The sequence below is a fragment of the Prionailurus viverrinus genome, chromosome A2, assembly GCF_022837055.1.
Source record: "Prionailurus viverrinus isolate Anna chromosome A2, UM_Priviv_1.0, whole genome shotgun sequence".
In the NCBI taxonomy this organism is placed as follows: domain Eukaryota; kingdom Metazoa; phylum Chordata; class Mammalia; order Carnivora; family Felidae; genus Prionailurus; species Prionailurus viverrinus.
In genome coordinates this window covers 113,671,490-113,692,637 of record NC_062562.1, presented here as the reverse complement: position 1 = coordinate 113,692,637, position 21,148 = coordinate 113,671,490, and the positions used below count along the sequence as shown (strand labels likewise).

The 21,148-nt window shown below is 44.6% G+C and overlaps 1 protein-coding gene across 2 annotated transcripts; it reads left to right on the top strand.

Moving 5' to 3' along the window:
* Positions 1 to 14,937: 14,937 nt before the first annotated feature.
* Positions 14,938 to 17,860, top strand: SP8 (Sp8 transcription factor). 2 transcript variants are annotated; one of them, XM_047849867.1, is made up of 3 exons: positions 14,938 to 15,020; positions 16,051 to 16,446; positions 16,543 to 17,860. In XM_047849867.1, exons 1-3 carry the CDS (start codon positions 15,000 to 15,002, stop codon positions 17,551 to 17,553), a joined length of 1,428 nt encoding a protein of 475 aa, XP_047705823.1. In that variant the 5' UTR covers positions 14,938 to 14,999; the 3' UTR covers positions 17,554 to 17,860. The 2 variants fall into 2 exon arrangements, with proteins under 2 accessions (XP_047705823.1, XP_047705822.1); XM_047849866.1 differs by having other exon boundaries at positions 16,051 to 17,860.
* The last annotated feature ends 3,288 nt before the right edge of the window (positions 17,861 to 21,148 follow it).

The following is a 21,148-nucleotide window of genomic DNA, read 5'->3' as shown; positions in this document are numbered from 1 at the left end:
ATATTTATAGCTTCTCCAAATGTATGGAAAAGTATTATCAATATCGTAAGTGTTTTTAGTCTCAACTTCTTTCAGTTGATCAATAAAAACAAATTTGCCAGGGGCAGAGACAATAAACCATTAGTAGTTGTCAAAAAACATGTATTGTAATTTAGGTCCTACATTTCTGAAGCTTAAATTCTGATTAAAACTATTCATAATGCAGTTGTTTGTTTAACAGGATTAACACAACCACCAATACTTTTGTTTTGCCTTGACAAATAGCTTTAGAAGATGAAGACTTTATTAAAATACAGTAAAAAGACATGTTAAAATGTGAACTACATAAGAATAAAAGAAAACATTAAATTACATTTAAATAATCAAAGTAACAGTGATTCTGACCCAAGGAGGTAATTGTATGTATAAAATTTAATGTTCCTGCTAATTTTTACATAAAGCTGTATGAATTTCGCACCTAAAAACCTGCATAAATTCATTGACATTTATTCGTAAAATGGTTTTAAGCTCCAGGAATTTCATGCAGTTAGAAGTTGACTTTCTATAGAAGAGAGAATAATGCTAATGAGTGAATATTAAGCATCAGGCATAAATATATAATTATATACATTTCCAAAAGTGGGATAAATCACACATTAAGTTATGTCATAACTCAAGGACTTGTAAGAGGCAAGATGATGTACTTGATAGTCTTTGGATAATTAATTTTAATTAACATGCCTATATTATTAAAATATGAGAATATTTTAAATTAGGAATGTAAAAAACATTCAATACAGGAAAAATATGCATCTTTAAAGCTAGAGGCAACCATTGGAAAGAGGAGAGGTTTTACTTCTGCGTACCCATTAAAGCAAGGTCTAGACATTCATAATTATACCAATTAATTGGCCATTTTGACTAAATTATGTAAATGGTCTATATACACTTCTCAAAGTACATAACTGCCAATGCTCTTTTCACTTTGGTCAAGTCTACACTAGCTAGCAAAATGAAGTGGATAATTAAGACAATTATTCTGATAATTTAGATCAAACATTAATTAAGGTAAAAGCAGATTAATTTTTTTGGGGGGGGGGACAAGCTTGGATTGGAATATAAATGTTCCTTTTGTGTTCCACAAGCGTGTCGAAATGCTTTTTGTCTTTTTAAAATTGTTTTTGAAATCTGATTTCAAAACGCTTATTACATATTATTTCTACATCAATTCCTTAATCAGAATCTCAGGTTCTTAAGTTCCCAAGATACCTAGGTAATAGAATAAATAGCATTTTAGGATTGTTTGTACCAGCATTGGTATAAAACTCATTTCCTAAGTTCATAGACAATACTGATAACACTTATTCTGAATTCAAAAATAAAGTCATTGGAATGCTTTTTAAAAAGCAACAATAAGAATATATTCTTTACATTGGCATTATAGTTAAGTAGAACGCTCTTTTACCAAAAGTGTGCTAAAGCATCTAGAAGTGAAGTACAATGATGTTCATAATTTAAACAGGTGGGGGACAGAAGTATATGCATGTACATGAAATAACAAACAAGCAAACAAATAATTATATCCTATATCTACGTATCTATTCCGATATAGTATGTCAATATCTACCTACCTAAAGAAAGAGAGAAAGAGAGAGAACATGTAAGCAATTGTCCCAAAAATGTTAAACAATGTTAGCCTAGATGAATATGGGTGTTCACTAAAGTTAAATGTTTCATTTACTATTATTTCAACTTTTCTGTAGGTTTGAAAAATTTCAAAATATAAAATTGGGGGAAATATACATTTTAAGCTTCACATGAAATAACTAATAAATATTCAATACCCATCAAACCCCCATGAATATGATACCCCTGAGATTGAAAATTCTACAGTACCTCATTTCTTAAAACCATACTGTGAAATCTATACTAAAGATGCTTTCCAATAGGCCTTAAGTGAGCACTTTAAAATATTCCCAAGGTTTCCCATGCAGGGTATAGTTAAAGAGCATTCCACTTGAGATCCTTGCCTGAAAGGCCCTATAGAATTGCAAAGTATCATTATTAAGCAAATGTTCCTGGGCCCTTGGGTGGTTCACTTAAAACACATTTCACTGTATTGAATATTCAATGCCAAAAGCACACTGTTCAGTGTTAAGATTTGCAATTTAAACCCAGTTGGGAGAAGTAAAAGGTTCTTGTAATTTGCCTATACTGTATTGCACTGATGTAGTAGCTTTCATTGATAATTAAGTTCCAAAAATATGAGTTAGATTGTGTGAACAATGGAGGAAAGCTAACCTTTCTATTATAGCCTCAGCTCTTGACTTCTTGTATTTAAGATTACAGATGCTCCATTAAATCGATTTTGTGTTTAATCTCCTCTTGAAAAACAGTGAATGCAAGTCTCCAACTTTCTTTCCTTTGAGCAAACCCAAGTATTTGACAATGAAAACTACAAGGCTCAAACCAGATGATTAACAACGCCCACTGGGGATAAGAAAAGTTTAGCTTGTCTCTTTTGGGGTAGTTTTCCTCAACTAACTCTCACTGGATTTGAATGTCAAAATATATTTCACATTAGATTTTCAAATAATTTTTTGGAGGAATCAAATTTGAGAGGGCAGGGGGTGCATTTAAAGTGATAATATTGTGTTCCCTTTAAATAAATACATATGTTTTAAAACATCAGAGAATTTTTCATATGTAATGTGACTTTAAAAAAAAGTTTCAATCAAATCTCTGCTTGTCATCCACTTCTTTTCCCTGGTTTAAAAAAAAAAAAAAAAAAAAAAGGAGGTCCCTCAGTAAAATATAAACGATAAAAATATCCAGAACAAAGGACTGAACAAAATGAAAACCCATAAAGAAGAGAGGCAGGAGATTGTCATTACATCAGAAGAAAATTACTTGATTTCCTTTTGAATTTGTGCTGGAGCGTTGAGACCCATCTCCCTGGCTCCCGCTCTGAAAGAGGGGAAATGGCCAGCTGAGCGGGGGCTTCCTCGGATCCACTCACTTTCTCAAGCACCACTGGCGCTGGGGTTATACTCCAGCATTTGGTGAGTTTCGAATTTAGAGCTTCATAAAATCTAGTCCATACTCGATATAGAGCTTACCTTCAAAAGATTTGAAACTACCTTGGGAATGAGAGCACAAGCAGTGCACTTAGGGTCTCTGTGGGAGACCTCCCCACTTCTACAGTAAGGGAGTGGGGAGGCAGGCAGGAGTTGCAGTGACTCTCAAGCGTGGTACCGGGATCCGCAGCTTCAGCATCACGTGGGAACTAGTTAGAAATGCAAATTATCAGTTCCCACCCCTAGACTTACTTAAGCAGAAACTCTGGGGATGGGGCCCAGCAATCTGCGTTTTAACTAGCCCTTTGGGTGATTCTGATATATTCCCGCTGACAGAGAAACAAGAATATAAATTTCTAAAAAGAGCTTTCAAGTCCAGTCAAGACCTGGAGGGGGAGACCAGCATAACAGGAGATTCAACTATTACCCGGGTCGGTTGGGTCCCAGGCCGCCTGACCTGTCCGCGACCCCCTCCCGCACACACGCCCCCCGCGGTCGCAGCCCCCCCTCCCACCGCCCGCCTCCCTCCGCCCCCCAGGCTGCGCCGGCCGCCCAGCAAGAGTCGGGTCGCGGGCCGGGGGACGCGGCGGGCCCCTCCCGCAGCCGCGCGTGCCGGTCGCAGCCCCCTCCCGCCCGGACTGCCCCTTTGTCCGCCCCGAGGGCGGCACCTTCCCGCCCGCTGGGTGTGCGAGCCCTCGGGGGGTGGGAGAGGAGGAGGGACAGGGGAGGGAAAGAGGAGGAGCGGGGCGGGCTGCTGAGTGCAGGGGTGGGGAGCCGCGCCGCACACCCGACTACCGGCCCGGCCGGCCTTCGGAAAGGGGCTTTTGTGGCCCGCCCGGGAGTCCGCGCGAAACTACCGCTCGGAGGCGGGGTGGCGCCTCCCCCTTGGCGGGAGCCGGCGCGGCCTTCCCGGCCCGAGAGCGCGGCAGCCGACGGCGTCCGGGCCGGCGGAAAGCGGAGCCGGCGGCGGTGCTCGGCGGGAGAGCGCGGCTAAGCGGAGGGGAGGGCCGGAGGGTGGGGCGGGGCGGGGCTGGGCCGGGCGGCGGCGGAGCGCTGCGCCCGCGCCTCCACCTCCCGCGCCCGCGCCCGCCGCAGCTCCGGGTCGCGCAGGCGGGCGGCCAGGGACGCGTGTGCCCCCCCGCGGGCGGCCTGCTCCCGGGGCCGGACGGTGCGAGGCTGCGCGGGCCTGCGCGCTGGGGCTGCGGCGGCTGACGAGCGGGCCCCGGGACGGCCGGCGGTCGCGGGTGGGGGGCGAGAGGAGGACGGAAGGGAAGGGAGGGAGTGGCGAACCGGGAAGAAAGGGGAGTGCAAATATTGTGACTGTTGGGTACGGAAGCTATCCGTGGAGCTCTCGGAAGACTGCCGGGACGCCCGACGGCCCCTGCAAGACAGCCTACAAGGCTCCACAAGACCACCGTCACTCATTTCTTCCCGATCCTGCGACGGGTGGGAAAGTTGTCCATTAGGCACCTTTTACTCTAGTTTTCTCAAGGACAGGGTATTAATTAAACTGACTTCTTGGGAAGCTTCGGCTCCTGGGCGGTTGCCAGCTACTATTGCCCGCTGAAGTAAGGGGCGACCCTGTCTCCCTTCTATGCCCCCACCCAATCCTTCTGCTGTACCCTTGCGTTTTTCGTTGCCAGTCTCCTGACCTGATCCCTTAGATGGCCATAGAACAGAAAAGGGACACAAGATGAATGGTAAACTCTGTAGGTGAAAACACCCCGGGTATACTAGAAGCCGAAAGCAGGAGCATCTCTGAAGTTGTCAGGACGATTAATCACAGGAACCGGCGGACCTTCTCTGGTTCTTGTGTCCGCTGCGGCCTCAGCGAGCCCAGCCCCTGCTTGGAACACTCGGTCCGCAAGGTTCTTGTCTCCAACTGAGTTATGAACTGGGACACACCAGGCCTTTTAAAAGGCAACATCGGGTTGTGATTTCCTCCCGCAGACTTCTAAACCTACAATTTTCCCACCTATTTCTAACCGTTTTGGAATTTCTAGTCTTAAATCTTAGGTAACCAACGGGTGGGAAATTCGAATTAGCGAAGCTTAAGAAAAAAATTAGTTTTGACTCGATTGGTAAATCAACAGCAAAACAACCTAATAAAACTAGATGTGATACCTAAGGCTTGTGTTGAAAATTTAAATACCATATATTAATTGGCTAAGTTTCAGTTAAATCTGCTAAGATCTATTAAAACACAAATTGAGCAAAACACTCTTTAATTCCCTAATACCAGTCCATCAATAAAATCCATAGGCAGGTGTCTTTTAGCAACAACAAACAATACTTCTTTTGGTTTAACTTTGGCTCTTGTTAGAGTCCCATTTGGTAAGTATGCCAAAATTACAGAAATCATTTCTGTCTTCTTTTTGCTCTCTAAGCTTAGAGGACTTCTTAAACCCAAGCAGAAAAAAAGGTTTGAAGTGGGTTCATTAGTCCTTCTAACACTTTTATTTTTATCCAGAAAGCTTCAAATAAACTGACCTTGGACAGTACCAAATAGTCTGGGTTTGAAACAACTGTTTGTTTTTTTTCTAGTTTAAAGGGGTATATGGGAAGTGTGGGGATTATGCCTATGTTAGAATGGGTATCGTCTAGAAAACTACTTGAAACATCATGTACAGAAAAATGAGAACTTTCTGTTAATACTGCCCTTTAGAAGGTAATGGACATTTCATTACAGGACTGTAAATGCTGAGCATAGACCCCAAAGTCGAGGGCTTTGGTTCTTCCGGTGTTGGCTTTCTTCAGTTTTGTTCAAAAATCAATGTGTTTGCCTTATGACACCCCACTGAAAAATGTTTTTAGAGCAATTACACACATGACAATAATCAGCTTATTTCTTTTATGTTAAGAAACGATGCAAAAAATTAAGAAAGAAACTTTTAAATAAAGACAGGAGAGGGAAAGAGGGACTACATAGGCTACTGCAGGTTAAGTGCAAACACTTCAAGAGGAAGGAGTTTGATCCTCACTCTCTCACTCTTTAAGTCCTGGAGTCTTGGCCCTTGCTTTGAATTAAAATGGGACAGCCTTCTTTGGTGGCCAGCAAGGTCCTTGTTATTTAAGATGGAGAACCACCAAGGCAAGGTGGGGGGAGGGGTGATGCTAAGTGTTCGGGAGAAAAGAAACTGCAAAACAATTCAGAAAGTTGGAATGTTCCGGTGAGAGGATTGAGGAAAATTGCGTTTTCATATCTGAGCAGCCTTTATTACTTTTCCAGAGTCCATGATCAAGAATAAAGATTGTATTTCCCTTCAAAAAGTGAAGTGCAAGAGTCAATACTTGTCAAGCCTTAGAAACCCGTTCCCTGTTCCGTCGAGATGGGCGTTTCTGTGAAGGGGGTCTTCGCTCTGGGGTAAGGTAGACGCCCTTGAACCCAGTGATTAGCGCATCACGCCATGAATTTCCTAGAGCTGATGTAGGTATTTTATTTCTAATACATTCTGAAATGAGGGTGTAATCTGCTAAGTGGGGCCCCTTGTATATAGGTGTATACCCTGTTTCCTGACCCAGCAGCCCTGAGCTGCCAGGGAAGGACGCTAAGGCGGCTGGCGCCTGTTTAATAGGGGAGAAGGACTGCATAGACGTGACGCCATAAAGAGCATTAACCCAATCTGTAGCCTGGGTTGGCGAAATTAATCACTGCCTTTCCTTCCGTTTCCACCTGGAACTCTCCAGTCACCAGCAAAATCATCTCTGTCTTTGCAGGTGGAGGAAGCTGAGCGTGAGCGGCGGGTCGGGCCAAGACCATTGTGAAATCCTGCAAAATTCACTGAAATCAGGGGTAAAAGATGTTCAGAAATGACGTGGCCCGAAGCTTTTGATGTGTAGGGATGAACGGGTTGTGGGGGTGTGAGAGCGCTAACCCTAAACTACTAAGGCTGCAGGGATTGTACTCACCCCAACGATTGTGCCCATCCAGGCAAATGCCGGGTTCACATGACGCCCCTTTGCTTTGACCGATAGAGACGTCCAGTTCGATTACCATGAAAGATCTCCGGGCTAATTCAACTTGACCTAAATGTGTGACCCATCTCGTTTACTGGGGAAAGTGGGGGGGGGGGCCACTTCATTTTGGCATTACCTGAAAACGTGGAGCTGTGGGCAGTAGTGTGTGTGTGTGTGTGTGTGTGTGTGTGTGTGTGTGTGTGTGTTGTGTGTGTGGAGGGGTTAGGTGTGGGCACACATATTCGATTTCCAAACATCTTTTGAAGCTGTCTTCTCATTTGGAATTTACAAACCCAGTAAATTTCAAAGAGCCTGATAGTGTTATCAGACACCTCAATGCACTGTCAGCTTTCCTCCAAAATTAGATTTTCGCTTTACCCTTGAAATCCTTTGCTAAGAAATGTGTGAACTCACTATCTGAATTCCCCTATAAGAAACACTCGTCAAGAGAAGTGAGTTGCATATATAACAGAGGTAAATTTTTTTATAAAGTTTATGTAAAGTATACAAAAATAGCCCAATATATTGCATAGCCTCATTCAGGAAAGCAGAGATCTTTCACATCCCCACAGGAATTCTTTACCCTAGTGTCCTCAAAGTGGTTTCTAATATCTCCACTTCTTAAGAAAAAAAAAAAAAGTTAGCAAAAGCTTGCACCCAAGTTTTGGGTGGGATTCAATATTCTAAGCAAAATATGCTCAACAGATGATAGTAGAGATGAAGCCAGAAAACAACTCCAGCTATTTAAACTGCCAAATGAGACATAAAGCTGCATTGTAAAAATCATCTGGAAAACAGGTTTTCCCATTGAAGTCGCTATGTGTTAATTACTGTGAGCTGGAAGGCTGGAGATCGAATGCCTGGAAGCCGACTTTCACCCCGCATACGTAAACGGAAAAAGTGCTGAACCGCAGCCAGAGGGCTCCTGCTCGGACTCATTGCCATGCATGCCTAGACATTAATATGTGTTCATGGAGGGCTCGTACAGTACGAGGTGTTATTTCCTTATAAAGAAACACCAGGTCTCGCTTTCCATTCTTCTTACAAAATTATTCGCATTATTTATGCTACATTGAGCGATCTAATTTCTTCGTGATAGTCAGCTAATTGCTCTGGCAGGTAATTAGAAGCGGTTTACAACGCAAAGGGCTTTTGCATTGCCCCTTGGATTATTAAGTTGCGCTGTAAATTATACCATATTTGCTGGAGAAAAATTCTTTTGAGCAAGTTCTCTTCCTGCGATCCGAGATGAAATCGGCTCTCCCCCCCTTCCCATTACACACCCCTCCCTAGCCACCCCCACTGCCACCACACCCCCTGCTTTTCCTGGACTCGGAGTCGAATGATTCTAAAGCACGCGATTTTGTTCGTGTTCACTGGGCCGAAATAACGTGGCCATTATGGCCTGAAATGGGCCAGGTTTGAAGCGAGCTTCCTGCGCGCCTGCAATATCCAGCAGGCATGTGGGAAAAGAACGGCTTAAATGGGGACATCTGTTCAGTGCTGCTCATCTTACTCTTACAGCCAGGTCAGGTTAAGAGAATAACCTGTTCGCCACCTTTTTTCTTGTTAATAAGACTATTAGAAAAAAAGCGAGCGCACACACACAAACAACACTAATTGAGCTGCCATATAAGCAAAGAATCAGACACACAAAGGTAGCAGCTGAGTTACAAGAGAACTGTAAAAAATAACCATTGGGCTATTTCAGGGAAAATCTACAAGACTTCTGTCAGAAAAAGGAAAAGAAAAGAAAATCAGAATATGTGAGTTCAAAAATGCTCTCTACAAAAAAAAATGGGTTTACTTAAGAGATTTTAAGAATTTAGCGAAGAATGGTTTATTCTCAGGTTTTCATTTAATAAAATTGACCTGAAGGTAAACTCCAGTGGATTTTTTTTTGCCTTAAGCTTTCAAGTACTCTGAGGCTTAGCACTTTTTGTTGGCATTATTTAGATCTGTGTTATCTCTGAAGGTCTGTTGACAAACCCCAAGTGGGAGCATCCTAGTGTATCCCATGGTTTTAGAAGAACGAACTGTATCCCCTTTCATAAATATCACCCATTTGTAAACCTTGTACAATGGTTTGAACACATGTGTGGTTAAATCCAGAAACCAGTGCAGCTTCTAGATTATTTGTAATTAAGCACAATTCCCAAAGTAACATTTATCTTCCCGAAACTACGATTGCAATTGTCAACCGTCTGGAGGAGACGACGAGGTAATCTGGGAGCATTACCTCCTCTAGTAACAGAACAGAATGAAAAGAAATCAATAATGTTGAGGATAAGAATTTAGTAGTTTTTAACTCTGCATGTTAGCTGTGAGAAAGTGGTATATAATACCAAAAGAGAAAACAGCTGAAACAAATCCATTCTAGGAAAAAATCAAGGACGAACTCGTTTGAATGTCTAAGCCTCTCTCTCTCTTGCCTTGCACAACACACACACACACACACACACACACACACACACACACACACACAACCCATTCACCCCAAATGAGCAAACTCTCTTCCCTATGTTTGTATCCTTCATTTACATGATGAAGGAGGAATACGAAGTGCTGTAGAATTAATTATCAATTTCATCTGTGGGCTGGCAGAGAGATGACTATGAAATATACCATAGAGTACACGCCTGCCTGTAAAACTAGCACACAATCATATCAACATACTATGAGAATGTGAACATTATGCATGTAGATAACAAATAAAGAAATAAGATTTTTTTGTTCCTTTAGTATAAAAAGAAATACCTATTTTGGTAAATATCTTTATATTGTCCTACCAATGAACTTACCTACATATTCATATGATTCATACATGGGAACAGTCCTCCTTGTCTTCTGACTATAAGTGATTTGAATGCCCTAGCTAAAGTGAATCAAAGTATGTAATGTCCCAAGTTAGATGAGTACATTTCTTTTAATTAAACCGTACCTAACTTTTGAATGTGCTGAAGTGGCAGAGAAGAAAAATATATTAAGCAGTGAAATGCAGAAGGAAAATATTGAGTCAATTAAGAAAATAGATGGAATGTTTTCTCAGGTGGTCCCATTTATTCATAAAGAGTCACCAAGGCAATGCTTTGCATCCACCAGGAGATCCAAAGCAACTAGATGTAGAGTCACTATTGCTTCACTGTGGTCAGCAAATACATCCAATTAAGCAGTATCAGGAAAGTAAGGACTCAGCTGTAAATGTGGCCGGACAGTTTGAAACCGAATAACCTCACTAATAGGGGCTATTGTTCAGCGTGAAAGTTCCCATTTTCCAATCAGGAAAATACAGCCCTCTCTGGGCTCTGGACGACTGATCCCTTCCCACCTACGGTTCAACAATCTGCCACCAGCAAGGGGCTTTTATTGCCTCCCTTCCCAGGAAATGTTAGGCAACTTCCTAGTAAAGCCGCCCCAAAGCAGGAGTGGACAGCAAAAGGGCACCCCTCAGGAATCCACAGGTTCACGCCTGGCCAGGTTTTCTGTGCAGCGGGAAAGTAACTTTGACCAGAATGCTCCCGACCTAGAGATACCCCCCAACCTGGCCCAGCCCGCTCCTCCCTGCAGCCGGCGGCGGCGCTCGGCTGCCTCACCATCCCTCTTCACGCTTTATTTAGTAGCCAGCATGTCCGCGCGTAAGGTCCCCTCACAGTGGCCAGGGATTGGGGGCTGCCTTCCTGTTTCGGAAGCGCCTGCCAGGGACTCGCGGCCGGCTCGGCGTTCACTCGGTCCGCAGCGGGCACCGGCAGGTCAGCTTCCCGAGCTTGCGCATCCCTGCCAACGCTCCGGAAACCGAGATGCGAAGAGCCCGCTTTAAACGTACCCAACTGAGGTACGCGCCTACATACAATAGTTCATGTGCATTTTTTTCCCCTATTAGCCTTTTTCAGCGCTTTGTGTATACTGGACCACACTTACGTCCGCAAACAGTATTTGGTGTAGATGTGTTGCCGGACACTTGAAAGCCTGGATAACTTTGATGTTTTCGACTATAAATCCCTAATTGTACTTAATGGTTACAAATGGTTTTATTTACTTGTCGTTGTATCTACACATTTTAATCTACTTAACCAAACAGTGGAGGCATATTTCACTCCCCACTCCCTGAAAAGGAAAAAGCAAAGATCGAGGCCTCTAATTTGCTTTTAGGACCTTTTATTTCTTTGGTTGTGAAAGCGTAAGAGCTCCAAATCACAGCATTGATTAGTCTTCAAACCCGCCTGCAAAAAAAGCCCCCCGTTCTTCTCTCCACCTAAGGAGATGTTGATGTATATTGTAGCTGCAAGGTGTTAGATATACTCGAGCAAGTTGTTCCCAGGATGTAAATTAGGTCCCAAAAGCTGTTGTCCAAATCGAAGAAACAGAGAAATTAATCTGGGAGACTATCCATCATCACCGGTAATAAAGAGAGCGACATGGATGAGACAGATGATATGATTAAGGGGCTGTGGTCGTTTTAATTAACTTTTTGCTGTCCTGTAATGATCAAACTGGTCACCAGACCCGGTCAATAAGCATGTTAATATCAAACAAATAAAACCAGGGATGATTAAAAACCTCCTGGTTTATTAAATTTGAAATTCAAATGAAATTTATGCTGCAGATGCATACAGAATGCTAATAGATTTTAGCTTTATTGAAAGTGGATCCCACAGGTTTGCAAGAAACAGCAGAATATCTGTCTACTCTCCTTGCCAGCAGGTTAAACTTCACATGGGGTGGGGGAAACTTTTAATGTTAGGAAGTCTGCACTTCCCACCTTTCTTCCTCCTTCCCTTCAAAACTTCTATATTGTCATAGCATAATACTCAAGAGTAATGATCAAAATCACAGAGGGTAAACTGAACGGTACACGTTTAGGAATGCTTTGCAGGACAGGCTGTATCTACCATGGATTACAGATGTTCCTTCCTGTGGGGGGGGGGGGGGTTCAAGAATGATTGAGTCACTTCTCTAAAGTGGAGAAAGGGCTGCCATTGAGACCCACTCCCCTTAAACCAGAAGATGATTGCTGTTTTAATTTTTAGTCAATTATAGATTTTTTTTTGTTTTTACTTTTTAACTCTGTGGTCTTATGCCTTATGACAAACACTTCTTTTGGGGAGGGGTAGTAGAAGGAGTGTAGTATGAGAAAAAAATGCCCTTTGACCAATACTAATATGAAATAAACACCTAACTTTTGTAATGGGAGTAAGTGGGATATACATGTACGTACATATATGTGTGTCTATATACATCTATATCTCTGTGTATCTTCTAATGAAGAAAGATGCACATACAATCCTTTGTGAAAATCCCCAAATGCTGCAAACAACCTTATACAAATTGAGGAATCTGGTATGTTCATTAAATCCACACCAATGTTGTCACCCATTGTCATGGGAAGAATTACATATGATTCTAAAGTGAATTTATACAAATAAAAAAATTTTAGAAGTAGGGAGCTCAAAATTGTAATCACATGATGCTGAGTTGTTCTTATTCCTAGCATTTTTTGAGGAAACAGTGGTTAATGCTTCTATTTACTCTCAGAATCAGCACTTATTTAACTTTTTAATAGTCTTGCCTCACTTCTTTCTAGAAGATAGGAGATAAAATAAATAACTACTTAAAGAAGGGAGTCTTCTTTCAAAGCTTTTTTTTCCCTCCACCTTTGAGGATGATGGTATTGATTAGAATTAACCCCCAAATTTAAACAACTGTGTATTAGGTCCTTAAAATGAATATCATTATAGAAAGAGACCAAAGCAATGAAGTTAATTCTCTTTTATTTGTTAAACGGAGTTCCCTCCTTCCCCCACCCCTTCCTCCTTCTGGGCTGGCCTGTCACGCCTTCTCAACACGCTAAAATCATTCAGAGTGGCTTGCAGGGAGAAACACGACATTTATGGTAAGCGTCAGCCTTCAGAGAAAGAAAGCAGTTCATTAATTTACTTCACACTTACTTCAAAGTATGAGAATGTACCTTACCCCCTTAATCAATAGATATGATGTACAGTCAATATCCCAACACTGTTAAAAAGGGGTCAGAAACACACTCTCACAGGACAAACATCAGCCTCAACCATGCTCAGTGAAACTTACACAAATGATACAACCTGACTTTGGAGTTTAGGAAACCCAAGAAGAATTTTTTTCTTTTTTAAACATCTCCAGACGCTCTTGATGCACTTGAGGAGGGTTCAAAAGCAATAAAATAGTTTCCCCAGTCAAACAAGACATTTCTTCCAGCTGGGAACATTTTAATCAATTCTGCCTTAAAAATTAGATTTCTTAGAGCATTGCTAAACTGCCTAAAACTATGAATTACTTTTCAAAAAGCACAAATATTCAGTGGTGCTCAAAAGGCTGTGAACTCCCTTGCTACAGTGTTGTGGTATTTACCGTGGTTTAAGTTGTTCCCTTGTGGTGGCAGTAAAATTGTAATGATATTTCTGAAGGCAACTAATAACACAAATGGAAAGCAGGTTCTAAAACCCACCGAATTCGACTTAAGTGTATCTATTAACATGCACACATACTCATAGCTCTCAGACCCAAACGCCATTAGACACAGACGTCTCCATACATGTGGTCGATTTGCCAAAAGGGTTCTCTACGCTCTAATAAATAAAACCCAGAAATTTCAGTCAAAATCTTAATTTTTTTCTCAGATAGTGTCAAGTGAGGTTTCCTGTAAAAATTTCTAAATTCCATAAAACGTTCCTCATTTTTTTCACCCAAAGGAAAAAAACAATACTCTCCCATTCCCATCTCTATCTAATCCTTTTGTATTGAAATTTACTCTTCCTCGCGGGACAAACACGCCCCTTCCCTAGAGTGAAACTTGCACTTCCAAAGCCGATTCCCCTCTCAGGAGATTAAAAAAAAAAAAAAAAAAAAGCCACCGAATCAAAGTAACAACGCAGGCGCACACAAGCCCTAACTCACCCCTAAAAATACTCCTTAGTTACCCTAAGATTCTACCCTTCCGTTGTAGAGCTGTGAAAGTATAAAGATAGGTAGTCATATAATTTCCTTCAAAAATGTGGTGACAGTGTCCAAGAAGAAAAAAAAAATCACTCAAGACTTTAGGTACAAGGAATCAGAGGCAGTTGCCGACAGAGATAGCGTTTGTGAGTATTTATTTACTCAGTCTCACTCAACTTCGCGGTCAGTTTCACTCTTCAGATCGTCAATCTCTTTCTGTGTAGGTACACTTTCCTGCACCGTTCCTATTCTCCACCCCAGCTTTGTTGCACACACACGCACACACACCACCCTCTTCTCTCTCTCGCACACATTCACACAGCCTTCTCCCTCACTTCCTCTCCCGCGCACACACTCATCCACCCTCCCTCCTCTTTCACACGCGCAAACCACATATTAATATTCCTCCCTCTACCCCTACACCAAGCACACTCACGCCACCTTCCCCCCACACTTTACTGCCCTGTCCTTCTTCACTCACAGTTACACAAGAGTACACTCACACCCTTCCCCAACACTTTACTGATCTGTCCCTCTACCCTCCTGTCACACATGGTTATATTGTCACCCATAACACCCTCTCTCTTCTCAGCACTGTCTGCCCTCCTCCCCCTCCGCCAGTGTCCCTGCTACACTCACATCCACTACCCCTAACTCCCGCCCCCGGTCTGCACTGTCTTCTCCTTCTCAGCTTGGTCACACAGTTACATTGTTACACACTCACACACACGCTTTGTAACACGCGCAGCCACTCGCGCCCCTCCCGCTCTCGCTCCCCACCCCCCCGCGGCGGCCCGCGGCGGCGCCGATGACCTCACGGCGCGCGCGCGGCGCGGCCCGGCGAGGCCGCAGATTGGCTGGCCGCGCCTCCGCGGCACTTCAAAGCCGGAGAGGGAGCTACAATTGTGGTGGAATGGGCGGAACTGATCATTGTATTGCACACCTCTAAAAAAAACACTGCCTCTGATTTATCAATATAAAAAAGATCCTCTGAGAGGAGGAGGGCACTTTTGTGTGATGGCAACTTCACTTCTAGGGGTGAGTCTCAGGATTTTCTCTTGCTGGTTTAATTAGTTTCCTTTTATTGCCGATCGGAGGGGGTTAAAGTCGCCCCGGCCAGGCCACGGGCTATCAGTCTCTATTGAGAGCTTTTTTTTTTTTTTTCCTTTAAATACAAGTGAGTTTGGAGAAAAGAAAGAGGGGGAGAGGGGGGCAGAGTCACTTTTTTTCAGCGCAGGAAAAGGTTCGAAGGGCATTTAGACAAGCCACCTCGCAGCGCCCGGCCGCTCCCTGCCCGGGAGACGTGCGCCCGGCCCATTTTATACGCGACGATTTCGGGGGTAAAGAGAGCAAGTTTTTCCTCCTTGAGCAAACTGCAGATTTTCCCTCTTCCCCTTAAAAAATACCGCAGCCCGCCTTGTCTTGCAGGTACGTTGAACCCGTCTCTCTCTCCCTCTCTCTCTCTCTCTCTCTCTCTTTACTATTGTAGTTTTTTTTTTAATTTTTTTTTTTTAAGCAAATAAAAAGGAAAGCAGGACAAGCGAGCAAGCCCTCTAGTTTGACCTCTTTTGGCCTGGGAGAAGCGACCCAGCATGGGTTTCTGGGGACCGGAACAGGATTTTCAAAAGTCTCTCTGGATTACAGGGGAAGCCCTCTTAAAAGCAATCCAATGGTTTTTCCCCAGGCTTCTCGGCAGAGGAAACTTCCTTTCTCCCCAATCTGGACTTTTTGCTTGCTTGTTTGTTTCGAGGTGCCTGGGGCCTTGTGTGCACGAGTGTTGTTTTAGGTGAGAATACTTGTCAAACTCTTCTTTAGCATGGCGCTTTGCTCCCGAATCGGATGCCGGCAGCCAAACTTGTCCCCTCCCGTAGAGTAGGAAGCAGCCGGGCGCCAGGGCTGTTGGGGGAGCCAGGTGAGTTGGTGGCGGCGCGCCGCAATGAGAGATGGGGTGCCGTGGGGCGTTTTGGAGGCTTCCGGAGGACTGATGCACATTTCTTTCCTCCCTCCCCCACCGGCCTTTTGCCCACTTCCCCCTCCCCCACCCATTCTCCTCTCCTCCTTCTCGCAGGAAGAACCGAGGTTGGGATCCACTCCTCTGGCCATGCTTGCTGCTACCTGTAATAAGATCGGCAGCCCCAGCCCGTCTCCCTCCTCCCTCTCGGACAGCTCTTCTTCCTTCGGCAAAGGCTTCCACCCGTGGAAACGTTCCTCGTCCTCCTCCTCCGGCAGCTGCAACGTAGTGGGTTCCAGTCTCTCGAGTTTCGGTGTGTCGGGGGCCTCCCGGAACGGCGGTACGTCCTCGGCGGCGGCGGCGGCCGCGGCGGCTGCAGCGGCGGCCGCGGCCCTGGTGTCCGACTCGTTCAGCTGCGGCGGCTCGCCGGGCTCCAGCGCCTTCTCACTAACCTCCAGCAGTGCCGCGGCCGCCGCCGCCGCGGCCGCCGCCGCCGCCTCTAGCTCGCCCTTCGCAAACGACTACTCGGTGTTCCAGGCCCCTGGTGTATCAGGGGGTAGCGGCGGAGGGGGCGGCGGCGGCGGCGGCGGCTCCTCAGCGCACTCGCAGGACGGCTCCCATCAGCCTGTGTTCATTTCCAAGGTGCACACCTCGGTGGACGGGCTGCAGGGCATCTACCCGCGCGTGGGCATGGCGCACCCATACGAGTCGTGGTTCAAGCCCTCGCACCCGGGCCTGGGAGCCGCCGGCGACGTGGGCTCGGCCGGCGCCTCCAGCTGGTGGGACGTGGGCGCCGGCTGGATCGACGTGCAGAACCCGAATGGCGCGGCGGCGCTGCCCGGCTCGCTGCACCCTGCCGCCGGGGGGCTCCAAACCTCTCTGCACTCGCCGCTCGGAGGCTACAACTCGGATTACTCGGGCCTGAGCCACTCAGCCTTCAGCAGCGGCGCCTCCTCGCACCTGCTTAGCCCCGCCGGGCAGCACCTCATGGACGGCTTCAAGCCAGTGCTGCCTGGCTCCTACCCGGACTCGGCCCCGTCGCCGCTGGCCGGCGCTGGGAGCTCTATGCTGAGCGCTGGGCCGTCGGCGCCGCTGGGGGGCTCTCCGCGCTCCTCCGCACGCCGCTACTCCGGTCGCGCCACCTGCGACTGCCCCAACTGCCAGGAGGCGGAGCGGCTGGGCCCGGCCGGGGCCAGCCTGCGGCGCAAGGGCCTGCACAGCTGCCACATACCGGGCTGCGGGAAGGTGTACGGCAAGACGTCGCACCTCAAGGCGCACCTGCGCTGGCACACGGGCGAGCGGCCCTTCGTGTGCAACTGGCTCTTCTGCGGCAAGCGCTTCACGCGCTCCGATGAGCTGCAGCGGCACCTGCGGACCCATACCGGTGAGAAGCGCTTCGCCTGTCCTGTCTGCAACAAACGATTCATGCGCAGCGACCACCTCAGCAAGCACGTGAAGACGCACAGCGGCGGTGGCGGCGGCGGCTCGGCCGGTTCGGGTAGCGGCGGCAAGAAGGGCAGCGACACCGACAGCGAGCACAGTGCCGCTGGCAGCCCGCCCTGCCACTCCCCGGAGTTGCTGCAGCCCCCGGAGCCCGGGCACCGCAATGGCCTAGAGTGACGCCCATTCCGTGGCTGCCCATCTCCTCGACCCCCTCCCGTCCCGGTCCGCTTGGGCCCCGTCTGCCCCAGCCCTTGTTCCAGCCTCTCTCCACTGCATCCTGCTCGCACTTTCTGTCTCTTTCTCTCTCACTTAACTCATTCTGTGACTTTACTTTGTAAAGGGCATATGGACATGTAAGTAACACGCTCTCCTGGGCCCTGGCTTTCCCTCTCCACCAGGTAACACTGTCAGAGCCCCGTGAAGCCGTAACCGCCGGGTCTTTATTTCTCATCCTCTCCTCGTCCTCTCTCTGCCATCCCCAGGTTGTGACGGGCATATCTTTTAGAGGGAAGCGGCCGCTGGAGGTAGAGCTGGACGAGCATAGTGCCTGGGAGACCGGGGGCCTATGCACCAGCGGGAACAACTCCGCTGAGCAAGGTGGAGCGACGCCGTGGGGAGGGCAAGGCAGGAGGCCCGGACAGGGCATTCCCGCTGGGGCAGCCGCCCACTGGGTTCCGGAACCTCAGTATCAGGGGGCTCGGCATCGGAGAGTCCAGCCTGGCCGCTGCGTGCCGCTGCCCTCCTTGCGCAGAGCTGTTGCAACTGCGTCGGGGTGCCCATCTGGCGGCACCAAGACCCGAAGTTTGCGGAGTTCTCCCAACGTCAGCTCTGCCTCCTTTCCTTTGTTCCCTGAGGTGGAACCGATTCAAGTTTCAGCTAAGGGCAGTCTTGGCGAATCGCTGCAGCAGCCTTCTTTCATCTTTATAACATTTTTTTTTTTAACTAAAAAACTAAAGAAAAAAATGACAGCATTCTTCCACTTCGTTTCCCTTCTAGATAGTTTTTCCTCTAAGCAGTGAGCAAGTCTTTCTCTCGAAACTGCTAATATCGATCCCAAAGTTATTTTGATTGCATTAACTTAACTTATGGGGTGGGGGTGGGGTGAGGGTAGGTGTCTTTTTCTTATGCAAAAATACCCCTTTCCGGTGAGACCAGATTAACTATCTCCGTGTTTGTCCTTTTCTACCTCGTTTTTCACCGATCCTGAGCATAATCTCCCAATCTTTTTTTGGTAGTCCAGCCATCAATTTGTATTGTACCCATTTCTGTAAATTCTTGGAATTCATTCAAGATTCTTAGGGTTAAACTTTTTTGTGTGTGATTTAAACCTATAAACACGTGAAGAAGCTATCGTTTATTTAAGACGAGGCTGTAGTTTAAATGCCAAAAGAGGGAAAATAGGAAAAAAAAAAACCTTTGTAAAATATATCTGAACCTAATGGTTTGTACAACTGGAGAATCGTTCTAGATTAGTTACCAATTAATTATAACTCCACCAGTGTATGGGTGTGAGGTGCAGCTGTCCAGGAGACGATTTTGTATAGTATTTTTCTTGTACATTACTTCCAGTAAATATTTGAAAATATATTGAAGTAAAGTTGATTTTGTCACAAAAAATATTAAGAGTTATTGTTGCAGTGCTGAAGAGCTGCAGGTATTTTGAACTCACTTCTGGAGGTGCAGAGCCACAAACGCACTTTCGGGGCTTAGTTTTGCTCGAATATGAATTTAGATAGGTATCAAACTGTAACTACAACAATATTTGATAAATGTGGGATGACATTTAATTTAATGGAGCATGTACTTATTTGCATTTGCTGGCAGTTCAGGCATAGTTAAAGTGAGAGTTCTCCTATATTTCATAATAACTGGGTCTGCCAAAACCCATGTATTAAATAAATTGTCCAAGTGAAACTCAACTAACTTTGGCCTTTGTGTATTTCCTGAAGGTAATATTGTTAACTGTTAATAAACACTCCTGACACTACATTTAAATGTTTGCAGATTTTGCAAACTAATTGCTCATTGTAATGTTGAAATAATTTGGATATTTCACATTGAAATGAAAAGCCTTTCTCTGGAACATTTTAGACTTGCATTTTAAATGCATGAGATGTAATTGATTTATTTGTAATATTTTAAATGGTATTAATAAACTCAGATAAAAGACTAGGCCAGTTAATTTGTATTTTTTTTCTTTTTAAAATATGGACATTTGCATTTTATCTCAGTTAAATGTCTAATTTAAGCAAAGTATAACCCTGTTTTTGTAGGAATATTTAAATAATTGCCTTTAAGATATTACTTAGATGGAATGATCTATTTGGCAAAGCTGTGTTACTCTATTTACCAAGATTAAGATTATAGTGTCTAAGAAATGTCATTAATTATTTACCAGTAGATTTAGCTCAAAGCATCAGGATTTACTGACCTCTTAAAATTTGTACTAAGTCACCAAACAATTCAAAGAAATTTCCCTGTTCTGCTTTCTTCTTTCCAGAAGGAGTCAGGTTATTGGCCATTGATTGTATTTGGTATTTAAAAGGCCAAGCCTTACATTGGAAGATCAATACATCTAAAATAAAAACATGGGTTTGGGGATAACTTTTGTTGTTAGGGGGTGGAGGAGGTCAAGCGAACAAAAGCTTGTTTTTGGCATTCCATGTCTTAGCTAAAGATTATGTAGAAGTAAATATCAGTAGTAGATTCCTGCTGAAATGAGTTATCTGTTCTTTTAAAGTCTCTAAACAGCCACCAAAGAAAAGGAAGGTTAAACCTTAATCTATTTACTAGGCTATTGTTCATAGGTGTCAATGATGCCAATAAAAAAATATTGTCTTGTTATGTCTAAGTGCATTTAAGCAATGAGTGTTCCTTGAGCCATACTTTGAAACATAAAATACTTTAAATGTTGACTGATGTTATATCAAACTATTTCATTATTAGATTAATATTATTATTTTGAATCAAATTGAATAAAAAGTTAGTGTGTTCAGATTCTTCTAAGTTTAGCTTCTTTCTTTCTCTTTGCATTCTCTCCCTGCCAAGTTCAGTCTTGGTGTACATCTGGACCTGAAAATTTTCCAATGAAATTTCTGTAAAGTCATTATTATCCATAGAAACTGAAGTGAAAATACAGAATACTATGAATATTGTAAATCCAGAAGAAAAAACAATTAGGGATACAATATTTTAGAATAATGCAATTTGTTCCCAAGGAGAAGACTGCCTTAATCCTGTTTTCTATGTAGGTACTTGAGCCACCCATTCCCTATGGTTTTAGGCAAGCAAGTTAGCCCTGATTTTTTGGTATGCTATAGCTCTAAATAATGGTTTTGAAAAGTAAAATAGTCTCTTTCTGTCACTTTCTTCCTAGGAATAATATGCAGAACACAGTTTAAGTGTTGTTTCTTTTTTATTGAAAGTTGCAATGCTGAGGGATTCGGAGAAAACGGTTCTGAAGGAGTTAAATGTAGTGGCAGGTAAGAGGAAAGCTGCTTGGTACATTTGTAATATAACTTGCATTGCATACAGAATCCCATTTGATTTAAGAAGTGGTTAATGACAAGAGATATTTCTGAAAGGTTTCTTTGGGTTAGTTGAGGGGGGACAGATTACAGACTTTCACTTTTCTTCATCCCCTCCTCGTCCCCCTTCTAGCTCTGGTTTATTTTGTTTTGATGGTTACTGAGAGTATTTCTAGATTTCCTTTGTGGAGGGTGGGCAGTATTCTTTTTGGGAGATGAACATCCTCTTCAGAGGACAGAAGATA